The 23,334-nt window shown below is 48.6% G+C and overlaps 1 protein-coding gene across 2 annotated transcripts in view; it reads right to left on the reverse strand.

The window, feature by feature from the left end:
• The window catches only part of LOC129829690 (low-density lipoprotein receptor-related protein 1-like), a 251,799-nt gene that overhangs the window by 184,092 nt on the left and 44,373 nt on the right, over window positions 1–23,334 (reverse strand). For both annotated transcript variants that reach the window (XM_055891550.1, XM_055891549.1), the window contains exon 2: window positions 19,193–19,315. In XM_055891550.1, the coding sequence (XP_055747525.1) occupies window positions 19,193–19,315 (123 nt within the window). The remainder of the gene's footprint in view (window positions 1–19,192; window positions 19,316–23,334) is intronic.

Consider the following 23,334-nt stretch of genomic DNA (forward strand, 5'->3'; position numbering starts at 1 on the left):
TGAACGCCAGGTTCGGTAATTTACCTGTCTAACACCAGTACGCTTGCGCTCAGATGGGAGGTGTTGGAAATATTTTACGTGCGTCCTTAAAAACCTGATCCAAAGTGCTAATATCAGGCAGTGCCAGTAGAGATATTTAAGACCAAAAGCTGGTTTTAGCGGTAACGCAGTTGGTTATGGCATGAATTTTGACAGCGAAAACGCAGGCTATCCAACCGTGATGCACACTGCCCATATACGCATGGAACAAGAGTAGCATAATGTACTTCGTATTTAGAAACATAAAAAACAAATGTTTTTTCCAATTTCATTTTATTTGGATTAAAACCAAGCATAGCCTACCCCCCCTCTCAATTAAGCCTTTTTTTGTCTGCCCAATGAAATCCCGAAATATTCAAGACTGTCGATAAGGGGTTGGCTTTTGAGACCGCTTGGAAATAAATCTTAAACACGAAAGCTTTTTTTTTTTTTTTTTTTTTTTATCCCCCTTTTCTCCCCAATTTTCGTGGTATCCAATCGCTAGTAATTACTATCTTGTCTCATCGCTACAACTCCCGTACGGGCTCGGGAGAGACGAAGGTCGAAAGTCATGCGTCCTCCGAAGCACAACCCAACCAAGCCGCACTGCTTCTTTAACACAGCGCGCCTCCAACCCGGAAGCCAGCCGCACCAATGTGTCGGAGGAAACACCGTGCACCTGGCCCCCTTGGTTAGCACGCACTGCGCCCAGCCCGCCACAGGAGTCGCTGGAGCGCGATGAGACAAGGAAATCCCTACCGGCCAAACCCTCCCTTACCCGGACGACGCTAGCCCAATTGTGCGTTGCCCCACGGACCTCCCGGTCGCGGCCGGCTGCGACAGAGCCTGGGGGCGAACCCAGAGACTCTGGTGGCGCAGTTAGCACTGCGATGCAGTGCTCTAGACCACTGCGCCACCCGGGAGGCCTAAACACGAAAGCTTTATTAAAATATGAAGTTTGAGAGTTGTAAAACAGTGAGTTGACATTCCCTTTGATATATGCATTAGGCCCACATTATTTTAGCTATGCAGGTCCCGTTTTCGATGTGCGTAAAACCATCCATAGTCTGCGTTGTTTTAATATTATATGCCAACGGGGAGAAATGATGGTGCCTGTAAGTGTGACATAACCTATTTAAAACATGTTGTTGTTTTGTTTGGAATTTGATTAGAATTATTTGTTCTCTTTTTAGGCCTTATCAATAATGAATTGAATCTTGCTTATTGACAATGTTTGCCATTGCCATGCGCAGCCATAAAGCAATTTACAGTTGGCCTAGCCCTTAAAACAGTGTGAATGCTATTGACGCCATGCAATTACTTAGAACTGGTTCAAGTTAACATATTTAGCAAAGATGTAGACGAATTGGAGATGATTCCAAGGCAACACATAAAATATACACAACTTGAAGCAACCACATATTTGGCATTTTGATTGGCCGGTGAGGGGCCAAGCCTCGACACACACTTGTTAATTCATCAAAAGCCAACGCCATCAAGTGCGCCGATAATTCTAATAGTGAAAATAGCAAAAGTATTTCTGACAAACCTCTGAACCTATAGTGGTCCCGCCTGGCTTAGATTTATGATTGCGTTAGATTTGTTAAAATAGAGCCCCTAGCCAGCTGGCTTTCGGTTACTGGCCCAACGCTCTTAACCAGGCTACCTGGCACCCAGTAGGGTTTATACATGCAGTATGTCCTCTCAAGCAACGACAAAAATACAATTGAAAAGCTTATGTGGTTCTTGAAACAAATATGCTTACAGCTTTCAGGGAAGCATGGTTCCTCAAGTATGAATTGGTTGGATTTCATTCATCCTAAATATTTTTATAAGAAGTTGGCCCATTCACTTACATCAGCAAATAACAGAATAGTCTGAAGAACTCAGGCCCTGTCAAATTCACCTCATTGCTCATTACACTATAAACCTTTATCCACACAACATTTAAAAAATGGACGAAAAGCAAGGAAATAAATTAATTGCAAAATAAATAAGTGAGTATTTGCTGACTGTGCTCTATAGCCAAATAGTATAAATATTGTAGCATAGAGAGAAAGACAGGGGAGCTAACTGTGCAGTTTGTCCCAAAGGATTTGTTTGATACTAAGCCTACCTGAAATAGATTGACTCATCATTATTCCTCACACACAAACACAAATGCACGTGCACACACAAATAAACACACCTTTAATTCCACATCTTTCTACCCCCACTTCATCAATCCAGAATGTGGATTTCTGGTTGATCCTTTGCTTCCTGTCTTCCTGTGGCTGTGCCATTAGAGAGGGTTCCAGAGGTAAGACAGATCCCGTTATGTAAAGACTTCAAGGAGGATAACACAACGTTGCCTCACTCAAATGACCCAGACACACACAATGTCCCTAACAGTACATTAGCTGGAAAACATACAGTTTAAATGACTTTTTATTTTTAAAAATTACTCACAAAGGAAGAGTACAGTGAGGAACATAACTGTCATTGTAGTTCAGTCCTGAAGACTGGTGCCGCTGTAGGTCAGTTCCTGAGCCCTGACTGAGCTGAAAGGTACTGTAGGTCAGTTCCTGAGCCCTGACTGAGCTGAAAGGTACTGTAGGTCAGTTCCTGAGCCCTGACTGAGCTGAAGAGTACTGTAGGTCAGTTCCTGAGCCCTGACTGAGCTGAAAGGTACTGTAGGTCAGTTCCTGAGCCCTGACTGAGCTGAAAGGTACTGTAGGTCAGTTCCTGAGCCCTGACTGAGCTGAAGAGTACTGTAGGTCAGTTCCTGAGCCCTGACTGAGCTGAAGGGTACTGTAGGTCAGTTCCTGAGCCCTGACTGAGCTGAAGGGTACTGTAGGTCAGTTCCTGAGCCCTGACTGAGCTGAAGGGTACTGTAGGTCAGTTCCTGAGCCCTGACTGAGCTGAAGGGTACTGTAGGTCAGTTCCTGAGCCCTGACTGAGCTGAAGGGTACTGTAGGTCAGTTCCTGAGCCCTGACTGAGCTGAAGAGTACTGTAGGTCAGTTCCTGAGCCCTGACTGAGCTGAAGAGTACTGTAGGTCAGTTCCTGAGCCCTGGCTGAGCTGAAGGGTACTGTAGGTCAGTTCCTGAGCCCTGACTGAGCTGAAGGGTACTGTAGGTCAGTTCCTGAGCCCTGACTGAGCTGAAGAGTACTGTAGGTCAGTTCCTGAGCCCTGACTGAGCTGAAGGGTACTATAGGTCAGTTCCTGAGCCCTGACTGAGCTGAAGAGTACTGTAGGTCAGTTCCTGAGCCCTGACTGAGCTGAAGAGTACTGTAGGTCAGTTCCTGAGCCCTGACTGAGCTGAAGGGTACTGTAGGTCAGTTCCTGAGCCCTGACTGAGCTGAAGGGTACTGTAGGTCAGTTCCTGAGCCCTGACTGAGCTGAAGAGTACTGTAGGTCAGTTCCTGAGCCCTGACTGAGCTGAAGAGTACTGTAGGTCAGTTCCTGAGCCCTGACTGAGCTGAAGGGTACTGTAGGTCAGATCCTGAGCCCTGACTGAGCTGAAGGGTACTGTAGGTCAGTTCCTGAGCCCTGACTGAGCTGAAGGGTACTGTAGGTCAGTTCCTGAGCCCTGACTGAGCTGAAGAGTACTGTAGGTCAGTTCCTGAGCCCTGACTGAGCTGAAGAGTACTGTAGGTCAGTTCCTGAGCCCTGACTGAGCTGAAGGGTACTGTAGGTCAGTTCCTGAGCCCTGACTGAGCTGAAGAGTACTGTAGGTCAGTTCCTGAGCCCTGACTGAGCTGAAGGGTACTGTAGGTCAGTTCCTGAGCCCTGACTGAGCTGAAGGGTACTGTAGGTCAGTTCCTGAGCCCTGACTGAGCTGAAGGGTACTGTAGGTCAGTTCCTGAGCCCTGACTGAGCTGAAGGGTACTGTAGGTCAGATCCTGAGCCCTGACTGAGCTGAAGGGTACTGTAGGTCAGTTCCTGAGCCCTGACTGAGCTGAAGGGTACTGTAGGTCAGTTCCTGAGCCCTGACTGAGCTGAAGGGTACTGTAGGTCAGTTCCTGAGCCCTGACTGAGCTGAAGGGTGCTGTAGGTGTCTAGTGTTTCAAAACAATAGGAACCATGCAGAGAGGGAGAGCCCGGAGAAAGAGCCATAATTGGACATTTGAAATGTCTCTGTGTAATGTTTACTGTTCATTTTGATTGTTTATTTAACTTTTGTATATGATCTATTTCACTTGCTTTGGCAATGTTAACATATGCTTCCTATGCCAATAAAGCCCTTTGAATTGAATTGAGAGAGAGAGGGGAGGGGGGGGTGATCGGGTCACAACTAGGGACCCGGTAGTGAGCGTTGCAACTGACGACAGACGATTTGTACGTGCTACACGCTTCAGCACTCGGCGGTCCCGTTCTGGGAGGTTGTGTGGCCTACGACTGAGCCGTTGTTGCTCCTATACGTTTACAATAAGAGCACTTACAGTTGACCGGGGCAGCTCTAGCAGTGCAGAAATTTGACGAACTGACTTGTTGGAAAGGTAGGCCATTCTACTGCCAATGTTTGTCTATGAAGATTGCATGGCTGTGTGCTTGATTTTATACACCTGTTCAGCAATGTGTGCTGCTGAAATAGCCAAATTTCAGAGGCATAGAGAGAGAGAGAGAGAGAGAGAGAGAGAGGTGCAGAGAGAGAGAGAGAGAAAGAGAAAGAGAGAGGCAGAGAGAGAGAAAGAGAGAGAGAGATAGAGAAAGAGATAGAGAGGCAGAGAGAGAAAGATAGAGATAGAGAGGCAGAGAGAGAGAGGCAGAGAGAGAGAGGCAGAGAGAGAGGCAGAGATAGAGAGGCAGAGAGAGAGAGAGAGGCAGAGAGAGAGAAAGAGAGAGAAAGAGAGAGAGAAAGAGAGAGAGAGAGATAGAGAGAGAGAGAGAGAGGCAGAGAGAGAGAGAGAGAGAGAGAGAGAGAGAGAGAGAGAGAGAGAGAGAGAGAGAGAGAGAGAGAGAGAGAGAGAGAGAGAGAGAGAGAGAGAGGTGCAGAGAGAGAGAGAGAGAGAAAGAGAGAGTAGGGGCCATGGAGTTCCTTTATTTCTGTTCTTTCACAGTGAATGGAGTGTCCTTTTCCTACTGATATATTGACATACTTAAAGAAATAAGCAAGGCCCTTGTTGTCTGCCAGCTCTGCCTGCCCTGTCACAACGTACTGTATATCAGTACGTTCACTGAGAGCGCAGCAGTAGGTCAACCCTGTACAGAGATAGAACAACAGCCAAACGACAAGAGAGAGGGAAAGAGAGAGAGCGAGAAAGAAAGATGGAGTTATAGAGGGAGAGAAAAAGAGAGAGGGAGAGAGGATCAAGCAAAAACGAGAGAGAGAAAAGCGTGTCCGCCTTGTAAAATCTGGGTGAACTGAACATACTTTGGGATCCAATTTGCTATAGTAATTACCTTGAACTGGTGGTAATGCTGTAATTAAAGTACTCTGATTCCCAACAACATTAACACACACACACACACACACACACACACACACACACACACACACACACACACACACACACACACACACACACACACACACACACACACACACACACACACACACTAGACTGTGGTCAGGACTCAGGGGGGAAGGCATGTCGAAAGGAAACTGCTGGGAAAGAGCAGGGAGTTTAGTTTGCACCCCCTGACACCAGCTCTCTGTGTTGTGTGTGTGTACAGCCAGAGTCAGACCTTTAATTCAGTGGCCAAATAAACTTTCCACTTTTGGAACAAATAAGGAACACTGTAAACTCCCTAAATACACATAAATACATGGGTTTGTTTCGGCATCAGCTTTACTGTGGAGGCTATGGGATTTGGGACATCCTAGATATAATGCCTCACACACTGTCCAGTCAATGTTGGGGCAATATGTCCTGCTTAAGAGAGAGAGAGACTAATGGGAACGAGTGGGAGAGAGGGGAGGAGAAAGGGGAGATCAAGATAGAGGGAGACAGAGAGAGGGAGAGGGGGAAAGGGAAGGAGAGAGGGAGGTAGGGGGAGAGAGAGCGGGAGAGGGGGAAAGGGAAGGAGAGAGGGAGGTAGGGGGAAAGGGAAGGAGAGAGGGAGGTAGGGGGAGAGAGAGGAAGAGGGGGAAAGGAAAGGAGAGAGGGAGGTAGGGGGAGAGAGAGGGGGAAAGGAAAGGAGAGAGGGAGGTAGGGGGAGAGAGAGAGATGGAGAGGGGGAAAGGGAAGGAGAGAGGGAGGTATGGGGAGAAAGAGAGGGAGAGAGGGGAAGGGAAGGAGAGAGGGAGGTAGGGGGAGAGAGAGAGAGGGAGAGGGGGAAAGGAAAGGAGAAAGGGAGGTAGGGGGAGAGAGAGAGGGAGGTAGGGAGAGAGAGAGAGGGGGAAAGGGAAGGAGAGAGGGAGGTAGGGAGAGAGAGAGGGAGAGAGAGGTGGAAAGGGAAGGAGTGAGGGAGGTAGGGGGAGAGAGAGAGGGAGGTAGGGGGAGAGAGAGAGGGGGAAAGGGAAGGAGAGAGGGAGGTAGGGGGAGAGAGAGGGGGAGGTAGGGGGAGAGAGAGAGGGGGAAAGGGAAGGAGAGAGGGAGGTAGGGAGAGAGAGAGGGAGAGAGAGGTGGAAAGGGAAGGAGTGAGGGAGGTAGGGGGAGAGAGAGGGAGAGAGAGAGGGGAAAGGGAAGGAGTGAGGGAGGTAGGGGGAGAGAGAGAGGGGGAAAGGGAAGGAGAGAGGGAGGTAGGGAGAGAGAGAGGGAGAGAGAGGTGGAAAGGGAAGGAGTGAGGGAGGTAGGGGGAGAGAGAGGGAGAGAGAGAGGGGAAAGGGAAGGAGTGAGGGAGGTAGGGGGAGAGAGAGAGAGAGGTTCTAGCGTATGTTCACTGCTGAGTTGTTATTTATACGTATGTGTCCTGTTACGGAGCCTAGTATGGGACATCCCACTGAAAGCCTCCACATAGCCCAGCAACTACTAGGTTGATACGTTGTTGTTATGTGGTTATATCTGTCCTGTTCTGGGGATTTGGGACAGTACAGAGGGCCAGAACCTCCATTATTTAATCTTGTGTTGTGTTGTCGAGGGAGAGAGGCCTCATTGTTTACAGCCTGTTGGACCGAATGCCTCTCCTCCCATGCTGTTGGCTTTAAAGCATGGGAGACGGAGAAAACGGCCAGGCTGATGACTCTAGTACCCAAACCTGCCTGGATTTCAAATATTTTACACACAATTTATATTATGCCTGCTTGAAGAGTGAAATGAATAGTAAAAGACGAACTCCCGAAAGACTAATATTTTTCTCCCCCGTCAGTAGGCTACAAAGCAATTGGATGTGAGTGAAATGTCCATATTACTTCTGTAATATCTCCACAAAGACAATGCAGTGTTTCATTTGCCTGAAGGGGACTGTGTGGAGAGCAATGTTTCAGCCACAGCAGACCATCAAGATCTGTTCTGGTAAATGAAACCCTTCACACAGTCACTAGTGTTTCTTCAGCTGCCACTGAACTGAAAACCAACTCCAGCACACTGGAGTGGATCTATATGTTTCTATTGAAACCCGGCTCTGTTCATGCAGGGCATTTGAAATTAATATCTTCGTAATAACTATCTGAAGTTCTTCATCAAAATAGATTTACTGTGGCCTCCCGAGTGGCGAGGTGGTCTAAGGCACTGCTTCGCTGTGCCACTAGAGATTCTGGGTTCGAGTCCAGGCTCTGTCGCAGCCAGCCGTGACCGGGAGACCCATGGGACGGTGCACAGTTGGCCCAGTGTCGTCCAGGTTAGGGGAGGGTTTGGCCGGCAAGGATGTACTTGTCCCATCGCGCACTAGTGACTCCTGTGGCGGGCCGGGCGCAGTGCACGCTGACACGGTTGCCAGGTGCACTGTGTTTCCTCCAACACAATGGTGCGGCTGGCTTTCGGGTTAAGTGGGCATTGTTTCAAGAAGCAGTGTGGCTTGGCTAGGTTGTGTTTTGGAGAAAGCACGGCTCTCGACCTTTGCCTCTCCCGAGTCCGTACGGTAGTTGCAGCGATGAGACGACAAGACTGTAACTACCAATTTGATACCACGAAATTGGGGAGAAAAAATGGTTTAAAAAAAAGTTATTTTTAATTTACTGTGCTTTTTAGAAATAAGCCATTGTAGGATTTCGGATCAGTAATTCATTATTTAACTAACTCTATCAAAATAGTTTTCCTTTCAATAACTCAGTGAAAGTCAGAGGTAACATTAAAGGAAAGACCAATTTTGAACTTTAGAATGTTTTTGTACATCTCTGAGCAATGTTCTATCTATTCCCGGAGTCATTCCATGTTTTCATGTGGATCTCAACTATTGTTATTCAAGCAGGCAGAAATACAGCCTGTCGTTAAAGTGGAGTCAGAGAGAGGAGACTGAATCTATTTCGACGTGACAAGGAGGACATGGAGTTAGGAGAGAGTGTGTTTGTGTCTAGAAGAGGCGGACATTGAGTTAGGAGGAGCGTCGGCCAGGCTACATGTTATTAAAGACCCTGTTAGCCCAGGAGGAGGAGGAAGAAGAGGAGGAAGAGGAATGAAGAAACCAGCTGCTTTTCTTTTTTTAACCACTACGTTTCAGACCTGGGTTCAACTAGTATTTGTTCACCTTCAAATATTCTGATTGAGCCTGCCTGGAGTGCTAGCTAGATGGAACTATTCCATATAATTTTGCGATTATTACATTGGTCCCAGTATGCCAGCCAAGCTCAATCAAATTCATCTTCACCCAGAGAAAGGAAATAGAGGAGAGTATTTTCCACAGTTCTAGATTATCTCCAGTTAACACATTTTGACCGAGACTGAGGCAACCAACGCTTGTACGAAGTTGGTCTGGGGATCCAGTGTACTCATTGAACTGCCAGAGATAGGAGATCTGGAGAGGGGAATGGGATACAACTAGCCTGGTTCAAGATCTGTTTGTACCGTCTTGCCAACTTCTATGGTAACAGTCACGCCAATGACCATAGGAGTTGGCAAGACAGCACAATTAGATCTGGAACCAGGCATGTATACAACAGAACACAACAGAGAACTTGATGACCTATCCATGGGAGACGCATCCAAGCTCAGACACAATGATATACACAGCAATATAAACTTCCCTCTCTCTATTTCAACACCAATGTTCATGTTTTATTTAGTTTTCAGCACAACAACAGAGGAGGATTTATTCCACTGAGCTATTTCATAAATGTTGAATCCAAAAGGCCCATCTGTGTGCACTTAATGGTGTTTTTCTCCAGCAATAACAAACGTGTTTGTTCTGGCTGTCAGCCACTTGTCTGATGAGTCGTCTCCCCATGCCAGACTGACTGTTGGGAGGGAGAGTGTTCATGGCCTAACAGATGTGAGGTGTGGCACACAGACACTTGTCTTCTCCATTAGGAGCCTCCTTCATACACATACATACACACAGGGAGGCTGTACATGATGAGAGTTTCTAGGGTGTAGAACAGCAATGGAGAGGGTGGCTGTTAGATGGGAGTTTCTTGCCTGGGACCAGCCTCTCAGAGAGACCACACAGATGAGATGAGGCAGAGTTTAGACATGAGCAGACACATCCCTCTGAAAAGCCAGACTAAACAACAGGACTTCATTACAGAGCGCTATAACTCACTAGACTATAACAGCCAGCCCAGCCCAGCCAGACATGGCAGTCAGACAGGGCAGATTCAGACAGGGCAGATGCTACACCCATGCCCTTCAGACAGACAGAGAGGGCAGAACCTGACCAATGTTACACTGGCTGAACAAGGCTTTATGTCTTTACTACACTAATTAAATGGCGACGTGTGCCAAGACATGGCCACCATGGTTTGTACTGAATATCATCTGTGGATGAGCTGAATGGGAAGCAAGGTTAGTGAAGCTAAAAAGCAATCAGAAAACATCTAAACCCAATGTCTTGGGGGGGGAGGGGGGGGGGGGTTCATTGTTGGACATAAAAAACACTAAGAATTCAGCTCCAAGTTCCCAAGTATTCCCACACATAACATGATCATATTCAAATGAAAGAAAAGTTTGAAATTATTATGTTTTAGTCAATTCCGGTCAATTTGCAGTCTACAAATGATTTGTAATTACAGTCTGTTCCGGCCCCCCGACCAGCCGTGTCACGCCCTGGCTATAGAGAGGCTTTTTATTCTCTATTTTGGTTAGGCCAGGGTGTGACTAGGGTGGGCAGTCGATGTTCTTTTTTCTATGTTGTTGTGTTTCTATGTGTTTGGCCTGGTGTGGTTCCCAGTCAGAGGCAGCTGTCTATCGTTGTCTCTGATTGGGAGCTATACTTAGGTAGCCTGTTTTCCCATTTTGAGTTGTGGATGATTATTTTCTGTTTAGTGTTTTTCGTCACCTTACAGGACTGTTCGTTTGTCGTTTTTGTTGTTTTGTTCAGTGTTCAGTTGTTTTATTAAAATAATGAACACTTACCACGCTCCACCTTGGTCCTCCTCTCCTTCTCCCGATTACAAATGTGACAAGCCGCTCTAGGCAAAATCGGCCCGCGGCTGAATCTCAAATCAAATCAAATTTGATTTTATGTCACATGCGCCGAATACATCAAGTGTAGACCTTTACCGTGAAATGCTTACTGAAAAGCCCTAACCAGCAATGCAGTTGTAAGAAAATAGAGTTAAGAAAAAAATTACAAAAGTAATGTTGTGGAAATTCTTACTCAGAGACACTTGAAGTCAATCTTAAATTAATCATTGTTTATTGTCAGTGCGTTGGAGAGGTTCTGTCAGAAGCTCTAACGGGGAAGTCCTGTTTAGTTCGTATATGCTGCAGACAGGTCATATTTGCATGATTTAGCTTATTAATAAATCATTAATAATTAACGTTTGTTTCATTCATGTGACCAACCAATACTGGTTCAAGCATGTGACAGACCAATACCTCACAAGGCTTCTTCTCTCCAAACTGAGACCATGAAACTGAGATATCCCTTTCTCTTAACAAGGTTCTGGGCGTACTGCCAAATTGCAGACACTGAGAGTGAAGATTTCTTCAATCAGTCACTTGCATGAACACAGAAATTGGTTTATAGAAAAGTACAAACATAGGAAAAAAACGGCACCATTGTGGAGGCTGTGGGGATGGCTCAGTCCATCAGTCTAAGACATGTGCTACTGAAACTGTATATGGTTATATAATGTAAGAACAAGGGTGCAACAATAATACAAATATTATTATTTTATGACAAATGTGCTTTCTTCCGTGATGGATTGCGGTTGCTGCCCGTGGTTCTGAAACACATCAGTGCACTGTTGAATTGGCGCCTTTTCCTAGACCATGTTGCTATATGCATAACAGCAAAGTTAACCAGCATATATTGGTGTAGAGAACAATACGGTGGAGGCAGCAGCGGAGTTAGGAGACGAGAAAACAGCCCTTGTCTTATTGTCTAAGAAAAGTGAGGAGATGACCGTAAAGAAAAGTCACAAAAAGTGAGGAGATGACCTTAAAGATGTCTAAGAAAAGTCACGCCCTGACCTTAGTTCGTGAGTGTAACGGCTTTCTTCCTGGGATGAAGGAGAGGACCAAAACGCAGCGCGGCTAGTGTTCAACATGTTTAATAAAGAATAATAACGTGAACACTACAAGCAACAAAACAATAAATGTGAAAACCGAAAACAGTCCTCTCTGATGCAGAACACAAAGACAGGAAACAATCACCCACAAACCAACAATGCAAACAGGCTACCTTGGTATGGTCCCCAATCAGAGACAATGACAAACACCTGCCTCTGATTGAGAACCATATTAGGCCAAACAACAAACTCAACATAGAAACACAAAACATAGAATGCCCACCCAGCTCACATCTTGACTAACTAAACAAAGACTAAACAAAGGAAACAAGGTCAGGAACATGACAGTACCCCCCCCCCCCCCCCAAGGTGCGGACTCCGGACGCAAAACCTGAACCTATAGGGGAGGGTCTGGGTGGGCATCTGTCCACGGTGGTGGCTCTGGCGCTGGACGTGGCCCCCACTCCACCATAGTTAATCCCCGCTTCCGTGGCCTCCTCCTAATGGCGACCCACCAAAATAACCCCACTGTACTTATGGGCGCCTCTGGACAGAGGGGCAGCTCCGGACTGAGGGGCAGCTCCGGACTGAGGGGCAGCTCCGGACTGAGGAGCAATTCCAGCATCGCCGGCGTGACAGGCAGCTCTGGCAGCTCCTGGCTGACTGATGACTCTGGCAGGTTCTGGCTGACTGACGGCTCTGGAAGGTCCTGGCTGGCTGACGGCTCTGGCGGCTCCTGGCTGGCTGACGGCTCTGGCGGCTCCTGGCTGGCTGACGGCTCTGGCGGCTCCTGACGGCTCTGGCGGCTCCTGTCTGGCGGGCGGCACTGGCGGCTCCTGTCTGGCGGGCGGCTCTGGCGGCTTCTGTCTGGCGGGCGGCTCTGGCGGCTCCTGTCTGGCTGGCGGCTCTGGCGGCTCCTGTCTGGCGGGCGGCTCTGGCGGCTCCTGTCTGGCGGGCGGCTCTTGCGGCCGCTGTCTGGCGGGCGGCTCTGGCGGCGCCTGTCTGGCGGGCGGCTCTGGCGGCTCCTGACTGGCGGGCGGCTCTGGCGGCTCCTGACTGGCGGACGGCTCTGAAGGCTCCTGACTGACGGACGGCTCTGGCGGCTCCTGACTGACGGACGGCTCTGAAGGCTCAGGACAGACGGGCAGCTCTGAAGGCTCAGGACAGACGGGCAGCTCAGATGGCGCTGGGCAGACGGGCAGCTCAGACGGCGCTGGGCAGACGGACAGCTCAGACGGCGCTGGGCAGACAGACAGCTCAAACGGCGCTGGGCAGACGGGCAGCGCAGGCGACGCTGGGCAGACGGGCAGCGCAGGCGACGCTGGGCAGACGGGCAGCGCAGGCGACGCTCGGCAGACGGGCAGCGCAGGTGGCGCTGGGCAGACAGCAGACTCTGGCCTCTGGAGACGCACAGGAGGCTTGGTGCGTGGTGCCGGAACTAGTGGTACCGGGCTGGAGACACGCACCACAGGGCGAGTGCGTGGAGGAGGAACAGGGCTCTGGAGACGCACAGGAAGCCTGGTGCGTGGTGTTGGCACTGGTGGTACTGGGCTGGGGCGAGGAGGTGGCACCGGATATACCGGACCGTGAAGGCGTACTGGAGCTCTTGAGCAACGAGCCTGCCCAACCTTACCTGGTTGAATGCTCCCCGTAGCCAGGCCAGTGCGGCGAGGTGGAATAGCCCGCACTGGGCTGTGCTGGCGTAAGGCTGGTGCCATGTACACCGGCCCGAGGAGACGCACTGGAGATCAGATGCGTTGAGCCGGCTTCATGGCACCTGGCTTGATGCCCACTCTAGCCCGGCCGATACGTGGAGCTGGGATGTACCGCACCGGGCTAAGCACACGTATAGGAGACACCGTGCGCTCTTCCGTATACCACGGTGTCTGCCCGTACTCTCGCTCTCCACGGTAAGCACGGGAAGTTGGTGCAGGTCTACGACCTGACTTCGCCACACTCCCCTTTATCCCCCCCCCCCCCCCCCCCCAAAAAAATACTTCTGTGCTTCTGTGCTGCCTCCTCATACCACCGCCTCTCGGCTTTAGCTGCCTCCAGCTCTTCACGAGGGCGGCGATACTCTCCAGATTGAACCCAGGGTCCCTTACCGTCCAGAATTTCCTCCCATGTCCAGAAGTCCTGAGTACGCTGCTGCTGCTGTCGCTGCTGCCCGTTACCACGCTGCTTGGTCCTTTTGTGGGTGATTCTGTAACGGCTTTCTTCCTGGGATGAAGGAGAGGACCAAAACGCAGCGCGGCTAGTGTTCAACATGATTTAATAAAGATAATAACGTGAACACTACAAGCAACAAAACAATAAATGTTAAAACCGAAAACAGTCCTATCTGGTGCAGAACACAAAGACAGGAAACAATCACCCACAAACCAACAGTGCAAACAGGCTACCTTAAACCTTTTCTCAATAGGGGGGCGCCATTTCGACTTTGTAAAAAAACGTTCCCAAATTAAACTGCCTCGTACTCAATTCTTGCTTGTACAATATGCATATTATTATTACTATTGGATAGAAAACACTCTCTAGTTTCTAAAACTGTTTGAATTATATCTGTGAGTAAAACAGAACTCATTTTGCAGCAAACTTCCTGTCAGGAAGTGAGAAATCTGAAATCAGGCACTCTGTTCCAGGGTCAGTTTATTAATTTGCATGTAATCTATGGGTCGATTGGTCCCCAATCAGAGACAATGACAAACACCTGCCTCTGATTGAGAACCATATTAGGCCAAACAACAAACCCAACATAGAAACACAAAACATAGAATGCCCACCCAGCTCACGTCCTGACCAACTAAACAAAGACTAAACAAAGGAAATAAGGTCAGGAACGTGACAGTGAGTTGGGGTGGGCATTCTATGTGTTGTTCTATGTTTTGTATTTCTAGGTGTTTGGCCTGGTGTGGTTCTCAGAGGCAGCTGTCTATCGTAGTCTCTGATTGAGAACCATACTTAGGTAGCCTCATTCCCACCTGTGCTTGGTGGGTAGTTGTTTTCTGTTGTGTGTCTGCACCAGCCAGAACTGTTTCGGACTGTTTCGGTCAGAACTGTTTTTGTTATTTTAGTGTTCATTAAATAAATATGGACACGTACTACGCTGCACCTTGGTCCTCTCCTTCCAACAGTCATTACAGGAGAAAGGATACTCCAACTTAATTAGGTCTATAATCAACTGTTAAATGTACCTGGCTTTATAAATCATACATATATATTTACAGAAAAAGACAGATCCTGCTTCTGTTGCCTGTTTGAGTGTTTGTTTAATAGCCTACTGATTCCGTGAGCAGAGCCTCATGCAAGATATCAGTCAGGAAGTTGAAGCTTGGTCGAAAATGGCTCTTCCAAATGGACAATGACCCCAAGCAAACTTCCAAAGTTGTGGCAAAATAGCTTAAGGACAACAAAGTCAAGGTATTGGAGTGGCCATCACAAATCCCTGACCTCAATCCCATAGAACATTTGTGGGCAGAACTGAAAAAGCGTATGTGAGCAAGGAGGCCTACAAAACCAGACTCAGTTACACCAGCTCTGTCAGGAGGAATGGGCCATAATTCACCCAACTTATTGTGGGAAGCTTGTGGAAGGCTATCCGAAATGTTTGACCCAAGTTAAACAATTTAAAGGCAATGCTACCAAATACTAATTGAGTGTATGTAATCTTCTGACCCACTGGGAATGTGATGAAAGAAATAAATCATTCTCTCTACTATTATTCTGACATTTCACATTCTTAAAATAAAGTGGTGATCCTAACTGTCACGCCCTGGCCTTAGTATTGTTTGTTTGCTTTATTATTTTAGTTAGGTCAGGGTGTGACATGGGGAATGTTTGTGTTTTGTCGGTTTTGGGTGGTTATATGGTAAAGGGGGTGTTGGGTGTAGTGTATGGGTTTGTGTTGAGTGTATGTGTCTAGCTGTGTCTATGTTGGGTGTAGTTGTCTAGGAAAGTCTATGGTTGCCTGAATGGGTTCCCAATTAGAGACAGCTAATTTCTGTTGTCTCTGATTGGGAGCCATATTTAAGGTAGCCATAGGCTTTCGTTTGGTGTGGGTAAGTGTCTATGTCTGAACGTTTGTAGCATGTGTGTGTGTGTGTGTGTGTGTGTGTGTGTGTGTGTGTGTGTGTGTGTGTGTGTGTGTGTGTGTGTGTGTGTGTGTGTGTGTGTGTGTGTGTGTGTGTGTGTGTGTGTGTGTGTGTGTGTGTGTGTGTGTGTGTGTGTGTGCACATCGTTTATTAGCTTCACGGTCGTTTATTGTTTTGGTTAGTTTGTAAGTGTTTTGTTTCATTTTTCCTTCTTCAAAATAAAAAGGAAGATGGCTTATTTTCCAAATGCTGCGTTTTGGTCCGTCTCTCCCCCACACGATCGTGACAGAATTACCCACCAATACAGGACCAAGCGGCATGTAAAGCGGCAACAGGACCCACCTACACAGGATTCCTGGACATGGGAGGAGATACTGGATGGTAAGGGACCTTGGGCACAACCGGGAGAATATCGCCTCCCTCGTGAAGAGCTGGAGGCAGCGAAAGCCGAGAGGAAGCGATATGAGGAGGCAGCACGGAAGCAAGGCTGGAGACCTGTGAGTAATACCCAAAGATTTCTTGGGGAGGGGCTCATGGGGAGTGTGGCGAGTCCAGATGGGAGATCTGCGTCAACTTCCCGTGCTACCCGTGAGGACTCTAAGAGGGAACCTGAGCCAGTCGGGCTGATATTGGAGGTGAGCAATGGGAATGATACAGAGACTGTTAAGGATTTATTGGGGAGGTTGGAAGAGAGTGAAATGAGGGAGCTGCTGTGTTGGTGCGTGAGGCACAAGATCCATCCGACAGAGCGTGTGCGGGATGTGATGTTACCTGAGTCAGCTCTCCATGCGCGTCCTGATGTGCGTGCTAACCGTCTGGGAATGACAGTCCCACGAACCAGGCCTCCTGTACGCATCCCTAGTCCTGCACCTCCTGTATTAGCCCCACGTACTAACTCTCCTGTGACAGTCCCCAGCCCAGTACCACCAGTGCCTCCTCCACGCACTAGCCATATGGTGCGTGTCTCCAGCCCTTTACCACCAGTGCCTAAACCACGCACCAAGCCTCCTGTGTGTCCCCAGAGTCCTGTGCGTCCTGTTGCTGCTCCCCGCACTAGCCCTGAGATGCGTGTCCCCAGTCCGGTACCACCAGTTCCGGCACCACGCACTAGGCCTACAGTGCGCCTCAGCCGGCCAGAGTCTGCCGTCTGGACAGCGATGCCTGAACTGCCCGTCTGCCAAGCGCCATCTGAGCCATCTGTCTACCCAGCGCCATCTGAGCCATCCGTCTACCCAGCGCCATCTGAGCCATCCGTCTACCCAGCGCCATCTGAGCCATCCGTCTGTCCCGAGCCGTCAGAGCCGTTCGTCAGTCAGGAGCCGCTAGAGCCATTCGTCAGACAGGATCTGCCAGAGCCGCCAACCAGACAGGATCTGCCAGAGCCGCCAACCAGACAGGATCTGCCAGAGCCGCCAACCAGACAGGATCTGCCAGAGCCGCCAACCAGACAGGATCTGCCAGAGCCGCCAACCAGACAGGATCTGCCAGAGCCGCCAACCAGACAGGATCTGCCAGAGCCGCCAACCAGACAGGATCTGCCAGAGCCGCCAACCAGACAGGATCTGCCAGAGCCGCCAACCAGACAGGATCTGCCAGAGCCGCCAACCAGACAGGATCTGCCAGATCCGCCAGCCAGCCATGTGCAGCCAGATCCGTCAGCCAGCCATGAGCAGCCAGATCCGTCAGCCAGCCATGAGCAGCCAGATCCGTCAGCCAGCCATGAGCAGCCAGATCCGTCAGCCAGCCATGAGCAGCCAGATCCGTCAGCCAGCCATGAGCAGCCAGATCCGTCAGCCAGCCATGAGCAGCCAGATCCGTCAGCCAGCCATGAGCAGCCAGATCCGTCAGCCAGCCATGAGCAGCCAGGTCCGTCAGCCAGCCATGAGCAGCCAGGTCCGTCAGCCAGCCATGAGCAGCCAGGTCCGTCAGCCAGCCATGAGCAGCCAGGTCCGTCAGCCAGCCATGAGCAGCCAGGTCCGTCAGCCAGCCATGAGCAGCCAGGTCCGTCAGCCAGCCATGAGCAGCCAGGTCCGTCAGCCAGACATGAGCAGCCAGATCCGTCAGCCAGCCATGGGCCGTCCCTCAGTCCGGAGCTGCCGTTCCTCAGTCCGGAGCTGCCCCTTATCTTGGTGCTTCCCCTTATCTTGGTGCTTCCCCTTAGTCCGGAGCTTCCCCTTAGTCCGGAGCTGCCCCTTAGTCCGGAGCTGCCCCTTAGTCCGGAGCTGCCCCTTAGTCCGGAGCTGCCCCTTAGTCCGGAGCTGCCCCTTAGTCCGGAGATGCCCCTTAGTCCGGAGATGCCCCTTTAGTCCGGAGATGCCCCTTTAGTCCGGAGATGCCCCTTTAGTCCGGAGATGCCCCTTTAGTCCGGAGATGCCCCTTAGTCCGGAGATGCCCCTTAATTCAGTGGGGTTAATGTGGAGGGGGGTCATTTGGAGGAAGCTACGGAGGCGGTTAGTGACTGTGGTGGGGTGGGGACCACGACCAGTGCCGGAGCCGCCACCGTGGAAGGAAGCCCACCCAGACCCTCCCCTAGACTGTGTGCTGGTGCGCCCGGAGTTCGCACCTTAAGGGGGGGGTTATGTCACGCCCTGGCCTTAGTATTGTTTGTTTTCTTTATTATTTTAGTTAGGTCAGGGTGTGACATGGGGAATGTTTGTGTTTTATCGGTTTTGGGTGGTTATATGGTAAAGGGGGTGTTGGGTGTAGTGTATGGGTTTGTGTTGAGTGTATGTGTCTAGCTGTGTCTATGTTGGGTGTAGTTGTCTAGGAAAGTCTATGGTTGCCTGAATGGGTTCCCAATTAGAGACAGCTGATTTCTGTTGTCTCTGATTGGGAGCCATATTTAAGGTAGCCATAGGCTTTCGTTTGGTGTGGGTAAGTGTCTATGTCTGAACGTTTGTAGCCTGTGTGCACATCGTTTATTAGCTTCACGGTCGTTTATTGTTTTGGTTAGTTTGTAAGTGTTTTGTTTCATTTTTCCTTCTTCAAAATAAAAAGGAAGATGGCTTATTTTCCAAATGCTGCGTTTTGGTCCGTCTTTCCCCCACACGATCGTGACACTAACTGACTTAAGACAGGGAATTTTTACTATGATTAAATGTCAGGAATTGTGAAACTGAGTTTCAATGTATTTGGCTAAGGTGTATGTAAACTTCTGACTTCAACTGTATGTATCACGTAAAGAGAGCAAGGGTTGAGGGAATAGGGGATTTCAGTAACAGAACTTTTGAGTCAGAAATGGCTGTACTTATGTTGCATCTTCTGCAACACGGACAGCACAATACGCACTGTTGGTGTTCGGTGGTGGTCGCTGCAGCAGGGAGGAGAGAGAGACATTGAGTGCTAGTCACACAGTCACTCGCTGTCATTGTTTTTAACACGGTCGAACTCCCTCTAGTAATTTGTGTCTTAATTATTTAACCAAACAGTGTGCTTAAAGCATCAGACAAGCTCAGTGCATGTAGATGATTTAAATAAAACACGTAGGATGTGTCTATATATGGAAAAATACATGTTTAAAAATTTCAACCAATCGATTAGTCGAAAGAACAGACGACTCTCGGTCTATCATAATTTGTTTTAGTAGGGGACAGCCCTAAACTGTACTTACAGATATCAGGCGACTCGTCCGACCCATCTGGACAATCCTTCTCTCCATCACAGCGCCATCCTTTAGAGATGCAGGTCACCTGATCTTTACACACAAACTGCTTAGGACTACACGTCTTTGGAGCTGGAAAAGACAGAACACAGAACATATGTACTATTACCAAAAAAATATTGTTTTTGTTTTTTTACCCCTTTTTTCTCCCCAATTTCGTGGTATCCAACTGGTAGTAGTTAAAGTCTTGTCTCATCGCTGCAACTCCCGTACGGACTCGGGAGAGGCGAAGGTTGAGAGCCATGCGTCCTCCGAAACACAACCCAACCTAGCCACACTGCTTCTTGACACAATGCACATCCAATCCGGAAGTCAGCCGCACCAATGTGTCGGAGGAAACACCGTACACCTGGCGACCTGGTCAGCGTGCACTGCACCCGGCCCGCCACAGGAGTCGCTAGTGCGCGATGAAAAGGATATCCCTGACGGCCAAACCCTCCCTAACACGGACGACTGGGCCAAATGTGCATCGCCCCATGGACATCCTGGTTGCGGCCGGCTGCGACAGAGCCTGGGCTCAAACCCAGAGTCTCTGGTGGCACAGCTAGGACTGCGATGCAGTGCCTTAGAGCACTGCGCCACCCGGGCGGCCCAACATGTTGTTTTTGTAGGTTTTTTTTTTTAAGCGTTTTCCCCTAAAACCAAACTAGTATACTGTATTCCTGTACTTCTGTAAAGGCATTCATGTTTTATTTTAAACTGAACAGAAAGCATGCTAGTAGATCACCACTGAATATATTTCTTGAATCAGGAGTGTACTTCGTTTGAGACAACTTTGTCATGTTTTGTGGGCAGTTTGATATAGTGGTACTGTTCATAGGTTGCACCTCCGTCACTCGTTGCGTCATGCCATTATTATGAACGTTCTCAAGCCGCAATCTACCGGCAGCGCCATAGTAGTGCCCTAAAGTGGTGATAAGCCCAGTCATTCTGGACGTAGGCTAACTACTGTTTCGTCTAAATTACACTAGTGCCTGGAAATACGATGACATTGCTAAAGTAGTAAAATATTTAGCAAGAAATTACTTTGCCAGCATTATCTTGTCATCAAATTTACTTTAGACAGATGTCACTGTTGTCGTTAGCTAGCAAAGTTAGTCAAAAATAGCTAGCAATAGGGCCTCCCGGGTCTCTGGGTTCGCGCCCAGGCTCTGTCGCAGCCGGCCGCGACCGGGAGGTCCGTGGGGCGACGCACAATTGCCCCGGACGGGTTAGGGAGGGTTTGGCCGGTAGGGATATCCTTGTCTCATCGCGCTCCAGCGACTCCTGTGGCGGGCCGCAGTGCGCAGTGCGCGCTAACCGAGGGGGCCAGGTGCACGGTGTTTCCTCCGACACATTGGTGCGGCTGGCTTCCGGGTTGGAGGCGCGCTGTGTTAAGAAGCAGTGCGGCTTGGTTGGGTTGTGCTTCGGAGGACGTTCGACCTTCGTCTCTCCCGAGCCCGTACGGGAATTGTAGCGATGAGACAAGATAGTAATTACTAGTGATTGGATACCACGAAAATTGGGGAGAAAAGGGGGTCAAATTTTATAAATAAAATAAAAAATAGCTAGCAATGCTAACATTACCTAGCTAAAATCCAGTGGCATCCCCTCAATCTTAGCTAGCTAGCTAGCTAACGTTATACTTCATCTAAAGTCAATCTGGCGACATCAAAATTATTACCAAAGGTTTTCCTACAAATTTTTTGCCTCCTTTTGAATGTCATTGTATTTCCAAGCCACTATGATGCACTGTTGATGAAATCTCCATCAGCTCTCATTGAGAGCGAGTAGAATACTCAGTCGGGCATCAGTCCAAAACGAACGTTCAAAGCAATATTGTGACGACACATGCAACCTATGAATATAGACTTACATAGACTGGCCTAATACAGTGGATCTTTACACATTTTCCAGAGTGTGGCTGACTCCAACCAGACCTGGGTTCAAGTAGTATTTATTATCTTTCAAAAAACGCTCAGAGTTTGATTGAGCCTGGCTGGAGTGTCAGCTGGGTCGGTTTGCAACGTTTGGGACTATTCCATTGGTTCCATTGCACCTGGCAAGCCCATTCCAGGGCAGCTAGAGTATTTTGAAGATAGCTAATATTATTTGGAACCAGGTGTGAGTTTCCGTTTAATGATGTCAGCCGTGGGGCAATGCCAGAAATAGTTACTGGGCCATTGAGCTGTCAGGGCTACTCTGTGGTGCTACCATGTGGTACATCAACCTCAATAATCCCTGCTGACATATACTGCTCAGAAATACCACACTGGGATTTTTCTTAGAAGGCATCTAATTTCCTGTGGTGGGTTGGATAAAGAGCAAGGTTGTGTGAACTTGTGTTGACCCCTGTATGGTCATTCAGCCACAGGGTGTGTGTGTGTGTGTGTGTGTGTGTGTGTGTGTGTGTGTGTGTGTGTGTGTGTGTGTGTGTGTGTGTGTGTGTGTGTGTGTGTGTGTGTGTGTGTGTGTGTGTGTGTGTGTGGGTGTGTGTGTGTGTGTGTGTGTGTGTGTGTGTGCATCACCCTGATCTGGGCTATGGTATTTTAAATCTATATCCATGAGTCTAGAAAATTCCAACCCAGACCTGTGGTGAACAGCCTGGTTTGTTGCTGACAGCCAGGTCTTATGACAAAAATGCTAGTTTGACAGGCTGAGACTGGCAGTGCGTTTCCTCACTTACTCAGTGACATTGGTATTCATATAGAGGAGGAGGATGAAGAGGGGTAGGAGGAGGAAGAGGAGGGGGAGGAGTAACACACACTCACTCACAGAGTTGCAGCGCAGAGCAGACCATCTAATTGTAATTCTCTGCAGGGACGGAGCCCTATCCCCACTCACCCTGGGTGTCCTTACTCACCCTGGCTGACCTCTCCCCCTCTCCTTCTTTCCCCCTCTCCTTCACTTGTGTGTGTGTGTGTGTGTGTGTGTGTGTGTGTGTGTGTGTGTGTGTGTGTGTGGTCAAATGCGGTGACTCATGAGAGTCAGGTTATTATAAATACCATTAGAAGTGTTTGTGGGAAGGGAGGGGATGCGGGTGCACCACAAAGGAGAAGCAATGTGACAGTAATCACTAGAGAGTATTAGGGCAGTGTATCATTGCGGTCACGTTCTCTCTAAACTGTCAAGGTAAGGGATTGAGGCTAGAGAGCGCTGGGAGGGAGGGTGTGTGTATGTGTGTGGATTGGTTCTTCTATCCTTGTGGGGACCTAAAATCCCCAAAAGTCGCCACAAGGATAGTAAAACAAGGACAATTATCCCTCGTGCGGACATTTCCCACATCCCCTGAGGATAAAGGCTATTTTAAGCTTAGGTGTTAGGTTTAGGGTTAAGGTTACATTTAGGGTTAGGGTTAGGGTTAGGAAATTAATTTTAGGTCCCCACGAGGATAGAAGAACATAACATGTGTGGGTTGGTTCTTGTGTGTGTGTGTGTGTGTGTGTGTGTGTGTGTGTGTGTGTGGTCAAATGCGGTGACTCATGAGAGTCAGGTTATTATAAATACCATTAGAAGCTGAATGGTTTGCTGCAGATCGAATGACAGTCGTCTTTCATACACTAACAACACATTGATATTTGAAACAATGAAGAGAGTGATGACACTTAACATTCAAAGCCACATCACAGCTCTCTTTCAGGCCTCTCAATTTACACTCAAGGACATGAGAGAACGGACATTTCCAAATGAAGGCATTTTCCAGTGTCCCAGGAATGTAATGTTTGAACACAACCGTGAATAGATTGGGAGGCATACTAAGTGGAAAGTGCCCTAACAACAACACAGGGGAGGGGGGAAATAAGAAAGGGAATGAGAGGAGGGAGGGAGAGAGAGAAAGCTATAAAAGAAGGGACAGAGGCCAATGACTGAATCAACTATGACGACACACACAGCACATGAGGGAGCACTGAGATACTAGGCTAGGCTAACCAAGGTCCTGAGGGCTATTGAAAGTTACAGCTTCCTATATTTATTGGTAATTTCTGACTATTTTGTTTATTTATTGGTCAATTCTGAAATGCTGTAAATACATTAGCTCCACTTCCAATGAAATACTACTCTTCCATTAATATACTACCCTTCCATTAATATACTACCCTTCCATTAATATA

The sequence above is a fragment of the Salvelinus fontinalis genome, chromosome 31, assembly GCF_029448725.1.
Source record: "Salvelinus fontinalis isolate EN_2023a chromosome 31, ASM2944872v1, whole genome shotgun sequence".
NCBI classification, from domain to species: Eukaryota; Metazoa; Chordata; class Actinopteri; order Salmoniformes; family Salmonidae; genus Salvelinus; species Salvelinus fontinalis.